The sequence below is a fragment of the Epinephelus moara genome, chromosome 4 (genome assembly GCF_006386435.1).
Source record: "Epinephelus moara isolate mb chromosome 4, YSFRI_EMoa_1.0, whole genome shotgun sequence".
NCBI classification, from domain to species: domain Eukaryota; kingdom Metazoa; phylum Chordata; class Actinopteri; order Perciformes; family Serranidae; genus Epinephelus; species Epinephelus moara.
Window position 1 is genome coordinate 2,499,436 of NC_065509.1, and position 8,760 is coordinate 2,508,195.

Below are 8,760 nucleotides of genomic sequence, written 5' to 3' on the forward strand. Positions count from 1 at the left end.
AAAAGTCAGGAAACCGATTCTCAAAATCAAAATCAAAATCTGCAAGTAGCTGATTCATTTTAAGGTGTTATAGCTGAAAATAACTGTGTTTAGACAACTCAGATAATGGCAGTAAACTTGAGTGAAGTTAACTCAAAATCATTAATTAGGTTAACTATAAAAATATTAATTCAGAGAACTCATACAATGGCAGTAAACCTGAGTATAGTTAACTCAAAATCATTAGTTAGGTTGACTATAAAATGTAAATTTTGACTACTTAAACTTGTGAGTTATGTTAATTAAGCAGTACTCGTAAAAATAAGTTATCCTTACAAGTTTAAGCGTTCACATTACTAGCAAAATATCAGGAAACCGATTGCCTTGATATGTTCAAGTAAGCTGAACCAAAAGTGATAAGTTATTGAAACGAAGAGACAACAGACAACAGTTTGAATGGAAAACAAAGTTTAATAATTAAACTTTTTTTGTTCTGAACACAAATACATGGAGAAATAGGGTCCAGGCTGAAAACTACTTAAGTTTACCTTAAATACAGGGGTTCTCAAGTGTGGTTACATACTTTGTAAGTAATATAAACACTAACCTTTTTTTTTTTTTACAAACTTTGTATGTAATATAAAGACTAACTTTTCCATAGACTTTTTCAGAAAAAAGTGACACGTGACTTTTTTCTAGGGCGGCCTTCAATCTAATATTGAGTCCCTAAAACGGCCCTCAGTCATTAAAACTTAGAGAATCCCTGCTTAAATATCTCTGTTGACTATGGTGTGAAACAAACTATAGATAAACTCAATTGTCAATTACAGGGCCTAACATTTATCCTAACATCAATAAAGTGAACAGCAAATATAGCTCAACTCTGTTTCCAATCCACCTATTGCATGACTGCAAAATAAGATCACTATTTCAACTGAATGTGCAACTGTAATCCTGATGTTTAAGACAGCTCCCGCTGAAACCTGCTCAGAGCTTTCTGATTTAAATTCTTAGTGGATGAGTTTAGCACTGCACTAGAGATTGACTTTCAACAGATACTAAGTCAACAGATATATCTTTCAACAGATATCAAGTCTGAGATAACTGGCTAAAGAACCTGATGTTGGTAATCAATATCACCACAATCATGTCAGCATTAACACAAAAGGAAAAAGAAAAGCTAAAAGGAAAGTAGGTGTTCATGTTTCTCCTCATGAACATAAAACCATTTAGTAGTCTGAAAGTGTGATGAGGCTCCCTCCCACAAAAAAGGATCAAACAAAAAAGAAAATCACTTTTCCAATAAGGGTAAAGGTATCAACGTGACCCATGTCACGTCACATTCACATCGTGAACACGTTCACTCATTGCATCAGAAGATTTTTGAGTGATTGTATTTTTGGTTTTAGGGATTTATGTCCAAGTGAGAGAAGCACCCTTTGGATGAAGTCAAAGGTGTACTTCAGTTGTTGAGGGTACTCCAAATTCAGAGCGTAAGTAAGTCCAAAGAGCAAGCACATGGCATGTGGAAGATTTCCAAGGTCATCCATGACAATTCTTCCTTCCAAAATGATTGCAGTACCTGAAGACTCAAGGTGGAGTGAGTCAGGGGAGGCCTGTCTGTCCTCAGGAATGATGGTCAGGATCCCAATGGGGGTGTGAGACATGTCTGGGTCTTCGCAGTCCTAACAACAATAGCAGCAATAACGCCAAAATTACATATCAGATGTCACCTTGAATTTATATGGCAGAAAACACAAAACAGCCACTAAAAGTACAATGTAACACTTCTTCATCACTGCGGCTTCTGGGCAATGTACTCGCTACTACCACAGGAGGCTGATGAGTAAACTTCCAGTGTAGTACAGGAATGTGAAACTCCTACAGTTTGCAGCTGTCACACCTATGGCAGTCCACTCATCAGCCTCCTGTGACAGTATAGCGAGTGCACTTCCCAAGAGCATCAGCGATAAATAAGTGTTGATGTTGTTGCAAGGGAAAGTTCATAACATTTTTGTGTTTAACTACGTGTTGCACTTTATACGGTCATAAGAGATATCAGTAGAACCCCTCTACTTAAAATCAGCTAAGTGAAAGTACTTAAAATCAGCTAAGTGAAATTAATTGTACTTTTTTTGTTCTTGAAGACATTTGGGTTTCACATGGGGTGACGCTAGGGAACTGCGACTGAATCCTTTTGAAAGACAGCAGATACCACTAAAAGTGTTCTGATTGGGGATAGGTCATCAGTGCATCACGTAAGAAGTACAGTAGCACTGATTCAGGCTGAGTGGAAGAAAAGTAACTAAAACTAAAGCTATCAAAGTAACATAAGGAGCAGGATTAAATAGAGTGGACATCCTGTGGTGTGGAATTAAAAAATAGTAATAAAGACGACTTACAAAGCATGTCTTGAAGAAGTCTGTGTTCTCATCTCCAAGGATCACAGGAAGGCCACGGAGGACTGCCGTTCGCTTCGCAGTAATATCTGTACTCTGAAAAATCATGTCAAACACACATCACTCCTGTGTTAAAGGACAATCAATTAATAGCTCTGCACACACAATGGGGTTGCGTATTTTGTTCCCCACATGGTGAAAAATTAATTACTTTGTATCTGAGAAACTTACCTCTGGTCTGACTTGTTGCAGATACTTCTGAAGTTTCTGGCCAACACTTCCCCCCTTGCTCTTGAAAATCTCAAAGAAGCGAGGAGTGTATTTGTCAAGTTCTTTGAAGAATTCTGTATTCAGGTTTTTGCTTGACAAGCGACAGAACTCTGCCAGAATCTAAAGGAAAAGTATGACAAATTAATATTTAAGATATAGTGATATTGGACCTACATTAAAGAATAACAAAACACTAGAAATCTGTATCTAATCTTTGGAGGCCAGTGCAATGCTGTTTCTGCCCAGTGTGATTAAGTGTTTTGTTAATATTTGATGAGACACTTTGGAACTAGGATTTACAATGATCATGAAGTCCCCCTCCACTCAAAAATGTTTTTCTTATTGTTCCTAAAGTTGAATGTTTGAGCTTCACTGTGCAGAGTTTGGCAATGAAAGGCGGTTTTCACATTCATCTGCAGAAAATATTGGGATTTCAGTGAGGAGTAGATATAATTTTAAGGATTTTATCAAAATAATAAATAATAAAATAATAATAAAAAATAAAAAAATAATAAAATTTGAGGAAAAAACTGACAAATTATTATTCAAAGTAGGGATTTTATATACACCTTAAAACATGTTTGGAGGGGATCTTTAAAATCTTAGGACTACTTTTCACTAGCAGGACGCTGAAGCTAATTCTGTAAGTTAATAAAAGATGTGACAAATAATGAATTACATGAGAACTAAAAAACTTAATGCATAAAAGACAGGAAGAGTTTTAAATTACCTGACCCTCTGTAAAGAGTGCTGGCCACCTTTCCATTGTGTCTTTCACTGGAGGCTCCAAGTTCACCAACTCTCGTCTTCTCAAGGCAAAAGTAGAGTCCATGTTTTTGGTTATCAGAGCAGCAGTTGGATGCCGTTTCCTCATCTCCTCTACAAGTTCCTTTCGTTTGGACTCTATACTGGTCTCATCTTCACCATCAGGGAAATTGGGTAGAAAATTGATTTCAAACCGTTTGGGTCTTTTGATGCTTGTGTGAGGAGCTTGGCCTTTTCTTTTCCTTTCGTTTACGGCCACATCTGTACATCCAGCTCGACGCAGTTTGGTCCGGTAGTTGCCCATTTTGAACTTAATACTATTTTTCCATCCGTTACATCCATTGGCAGAGCCTGGTTCAATGAGGCATGGATGTTTTTGAATCAGTGCAGTTGCAACATCATTGAATTCTTGATCGCTGGGATATGCCTTGAAGCTGTAAATTGCCTCAGCAAGTTTTTCAAGTATCTCGTGCTTCATGTCCCTGGGTACTTGTAGATATGTCTTGTCTCTCATATACAGAAGATTTCCCTGGCGTAATCTGTACTCGATGTCCACAGGAAAATAAGGAATTTCAAAAGTGTCTGGCCATGGAGACCGAGTAAGAGATGACCGACTTTCAGGGGAGGAAAAAGAGAGGATCTCTGTGTCATCCGTGCTGGCTGTGCTTGGTGTGGGGGTTGGAACCAGAGCGATTATCTTTAGGGTGGGTTTGTCGGGCAGGTCAGTAATGTCAGTGAGGTTGACGAGGGCATTATTGAAATCAGGATCTTCATACTGGAGGGAGAATTTATACTGAAGCCCCAGCTTCTCCTCAAGCTGTTCAACAAGTGAGTCAAGTGTGTGTGGTTTCCCAGAGAGTGTAATTTTCCTGATGTCATTGTCATGGACAATTATCCTTAGTGTAGTCCTCATCTCCATTGTTGGTTGTGATTCTACAGAGGATTTAAAAAAATACAATAAAAAAATCAGTTAAGTTCCTTCATGACACTTGACATCAAAATCTTCAGCATACAATCAGCACAAAATATAGTGTCTAAGGGTAACAAACGTTCTGCCCCTGATTCTGTAGGCTGCCAGAGGAAACGGGTCATTCAGATCAGAGAGCATGTTGACTGACATTGATAACGCATGACTGCATAGCTCATAAGAACGCAGATGCTCATTATACCATGATGTCATATGTTTGCACAGAAACAAAACATCACTGTTAATGACAAGGATGTTGTGAATTTGCCTAAAATCAGGTAGGCATGAACAAGCACCAACAGACACAATCATATCTGGACTGTATTTGATGCCATCAACGCTCACAGATGATGCTACAAGGACAGTGTTCTGAGATGCATACCTCTGTTTCAACAAGTTCTGAATATTCTCAGGTAAAGATGAAACCAAAGAAAGTGACACCTTGTCCATTTGGATGGATGGCTTGAAAAATGAGGAGGAGTCCACATGGTATGCCATCATTCTTTGATGCCGGACAGCCAGAGTTTGTGGGACGTTTTTGAAGTTTTTTGTGTTGCGAATGACTTGTTTGAAGAATTTATGCTTTCCTTCAAAGCGCATTGTCCACATATCTCTGAGTGGCCCATACATCCTCATCAACTGTGGATAATGTTCCACAAAGTGGTGCTTTGGGCGCAATGTGAAGTGAGGAAATACTGTTAAAAGTAAACCTCTGTGCTCTGAGATCTTTGCATCAAGGAAATCAAGAGAATCTTCTGTTTGTCTAAATGATGCTGACAGTTCTAAGATGTCCTTCAAAAGCATTAAAATTTCCCATGTTGGATCATTCTCTGGGACATCAAAACCAATCATGAGTGGGAGAAGTCTTGTGAGTGCCCAGTTTTCGTGGCCGTTACCGCCAATCGTACCTCTAGAGGCAAATGTGGCAGGGATAATCTGAGGCTGATCAGTTCTGTCTGTGAATTTGTAAGGAAAATGTTTGATGACTTTGTTCAAGGACTCAAGGGTGATGTACTTTTTGGAGATCAAGTCATTAATGCACAGAGACATCTCAACAGGGATGATACCTTCCAAGAGGTCATGCATTATGTCAGGTGGAAACCCACTGACAGTGTGGAAATGTTCCAAATTGTCGCTTAAAACACAAGGACCTTTCACACCATACTCTTTCAACATATTTGGATTCTCTAAAACTTCAGAAACCTGCCTGTCATGATCCTGGCTGGTTCTGCACTCAAATGCTCCTGATCGGACCTCTCTTTGCTGGATGTCACTCCTCTTTACCATGCAAAATCGACAGGGGTGCTGCACTGTGAAACTCTCCTGGAAACCAGCAAAAGAATGAGCACCTAGGTTATCAGCTGACACATAGAGCACAGTTCCTTTCACACACTCGCCTAACTGCTCAACATAGACACCGTGTTTTTCAAGAGTGACCAGGTCTTGAAGAAATGGGTGAAGGACAGCTGCATAGCCATGTTGTTTGATTGCACTTGCTTTGCATAATATTGCTAGCTGGATAGAGTGAAGACAAGAGCGATGTTTTGAGGGAAGATTGGCAAGAACCCAATAAATACCACACAGTTTGTGTTTCTTTTTGGAAGTGCCCAGAGGATTGGCTATCTCAAACTCATCAATGTAAAGGCCAAGCACAATCCTTAAGGTCTCAGTCTTAAAAAAATCATTCCCGCGATAGTGAGTGCCATCTCTGTAAGTGTTGTATCCATCAACGGTGCACTCATGTGTTAGAATTTTATCTAGAACATCAGCTCTGTTTAATAGTTTTTGTAACATTTTCAGAATTGGCACATAAGAGAGTGATTGTAAGTCTTTTTCGAGCTTGTATTCAACTGGCATGACCGTAGGAAATTCCCTCTGAAAATATGATGCTCTTTTACTGGCTGTGGAGAGTGACTGGCCAGCATCAGTCATTTTCAAGAACAAGTTATTCTCTTTGACAGCATTCACAATCTTTCTCACGACTGAATCGTCACTGACACCATGTTCATTGAGAATTTGCTGAATGGCATTACGCAAAAGGGGCTCTGAGAGAAGAACAAGCTGATTTAGTTGTTGAATTACCTCCTGTACTGCCATGTCAGATAAATGCAAGACTGCCTGCAGTTTAAGAAAGAGTGAGGCTAAATTATGCTCAAGTTGATGCTGTAAATGATCCAAATTTTCGATTTGAGCTTCTGCCTCAATTTTGTCTTGGTCTGTAGGATCACTAGAAAAATCCTCAACTTCTTGCACATCTTGTGACACGCCTGGATCTGAATCAGGAGGTGTGCTGCGCATGGCAATGTCAGGTTTCAACCGCTTCTGACTGGGAAGCCGATGGTCTTTGCATTTATGAGCATTAAATGTTGAGTAGACATTGCTCTCAAAAATGCAGTTTTCATATGGACACTTCACAGTTTCCTTATTTTTAAGATGTTGGCGCAAATGGGAAAAAAAAATGAGTTCTGTGCAGGGTTCTTCAAAAGTGCAAAGAGGACAATTGAATATCACAGGGATTTCATCAGCTCCACTCGTCTGCCCATCATGTACTTCATGGGAGTGATTTCTTGTTAAATGCACTTTGAGGGCATTAAATGACTTAAATGAACACAGACAATCTGTGTGGAGGCATGGAATTGGAGTAGTTCTTGCGTAGCTTCCATGTTTTAAGCGGTAGTGCTTGAATAGTTGAGCCCTCTTTTCAGAAGAAAACAAGCAGTACTTACACTTCCAATGCATAGCTGGGTGTCTGTCTTCAGAAACCTACAAAAGAAACAATAATCAATCAGTTAAACTGTAATTAACTCATAGCAAAAGCATAAATTAGGGCTGTACAGAATATCATTTTCTGGGCTCAATTTCCCATGATGCTTTTGCTTCCTATTTTGGATGACGATAGGTCACGTGGGCCACAGCTGATAACAGTAGCCAATCCCATCAGCTGTGTGCTATCAGCTGTGCGCAGGTAAACAGAGTTGGCTGAAGCATGACACTCGCCTGGATTACTATTTTTTGAATGAAAAAGTTTCCAAACAGACGAATAAGAGAGGATTGATGACTGATGAGATCTTGAATTTCTAAAGAGTGACACTTTCATCCTGTCCCGAATGGATTTATGGATATTCTCATGTGCATCATGCGTGGTAAGTGTGTCTGCGACTTCTCAGTTAGTAGTTATTACTTTACTGTCACTGACTGGTTGATAAACGTGAAACATACGTGCTACATATGCGACCAGTATAAAAAGGGACAACAGTAAACTTAAAACATCTCCACCATGTTAAAGAAAGGGGCCATGGACAACGACAAACTCATTTTTTTTGTGTAATTAAAGTGTAACTGTTGCCAAAATGCAACCTCAGCTTATTTTGTGAATGAACACGAGTCAAACCTTTGTGTAAAAGTATAATTACGACGAAAAAGCCACTTTTCACCGTAGATTCACCGTAGTTTAGTTTCTGGGTCAAACTCATTTACAATGGAGGTGCACGAGGCAACTTTTCGGCAGCATCAAAATCGCTATTTTTAAAACACTAAGAAGACTCGACACAACATGAAACTTTGCTCGTAGCATCACCAGGGTCTCTACACATGAATACGAGCATTGAGAACATCGTTTGTGTACACAAAGTTTGCTAAAAAGAAGGTTTTTGAACAACTCACGTTAGCAGTAGCAGTCCTGCCAGTCGAGAAGCACAGTTGCTTTTTCAACCGTTAATAAGCACGCTGTGTTTGCTGAAACTCCAGTTATCCCCAGATGTTATATCCTTACAGAGTTTTACATCGAGTAACGTTACGTGAAGGGCTGGTTAGCTTTAGCTTTCACATGACTGCAAAGGACCGACTCGCAGCGACAACAAAAATACGCCACTAAATAAACATTATAATTTCGTCCCAGGCATGGCTAAATCATTAAACATAAAGTTAACCTTCAAACCTGGACTTACGGATAAATTATATGGCAAAGATAACGACTATAAGTTTGCTACACAGAAAACCAGTGAAACTTACCGTGACACTACCTGCAGCAACCGCCTTGTTGTTGACGGTTTAGCGCTTCATTCAAAGCACGTCGTCAGTGGGCAACTGCGCATGTGTGTTCGACGAGAGCTGCCGAATGATGCCGAGTTTCTGCTGGTTATGCAGATGCTTCTTGCTCACTCATACCTCTAAGTACAGGTTACTTGCAGCTGATGAGTTTGATTACTTGCCTCAGTAGAAAGTTGTCTTTACTAAGATTAAGTGAGGATAGTCAACAGAGTAAGCTGGAATGAGTTAAGGTCACTTTTTTTTTTAAGTAAGATGTACAATTACATTTTACAGTGTACAATCAAGATTTTCACTTCCCCACAAACGTAATAAAGCCCTGCAAACGTAATA

At 39.4% G+C, this 8,760-nt stretch overlaps 1 protein-coding gene and 1 long non-coding RNA gene across 2 annotated transcripts; both read right to left on the reverse strand.

Moving 5' to 3' along the window:
* Positions 1–443: 443 nt before the first annotated feature.
* LOC126389347 (sterile alpha motif domain-containing protein 3-like) lies at positions 444–4,040 on the reverse strand. The gene is made up of 4 exons (XM_050042996.1): positions 3,379–4,040; positions 2,610–2,768; positions 2,382–2,474; positions 444–1,664 (listed from the first exon to the last, which is right to left on the reverse strand). The coding sequence occupies exons 1-4, from the start codon at positions 3,925–3,927 to the stop codon at positions 1,344–1,346; spliced, it is 1,122 nt and encodes a 373-aa protein (XP_049898953.1). The 5' UTR covers positions 3,928–4,040; the 3' UTR covers positions 444–1,343.
* A 123-nt stretch (positions 4,041–4,163) lies between these two features.
* Positions 4,164–8,514, reverse strand: LOC126389370 (uncharacterized). Its single transcript, XR_007569853.1, has 3 exons — positions 8,392–8,514; positions 7,107–7,143; positions 4,164–4,346 (listed from the first exon to the last, which is right to left on the reverse strand). It is a non-coding gene; the product is annotated as an uncharacterized LOC126389370 (long non-coding RNA).
* Positions 8,515–8,760: the final 246 nt, after the last annotated feature.

Excerpts from the sequence above, each read along its gene's own strand:
- LOC126389347 (XM_050042996.1), bottom strand. The coding sequence starts at position 3,927 with ATGAGAGACAAGACATATCTACAAGTACCCAGGGACATGAAGCACGAG. Across the intron at positions 2,475-2,609 it reads TGCAACAAGTCAGACCAGAG|AGTACAGATATTACTGCGAA; the intron begins GTAAGTTTCTCA and ends ATGATTTTTCAG. Across the intron at positions 1,665-2,381 it reads ACTTCTTCAAGACATGCTTT|GACTGCGAAGACCCAGACAT; the intron begins GTAAGTCGTCTT and ends TATTGTTGTTAG.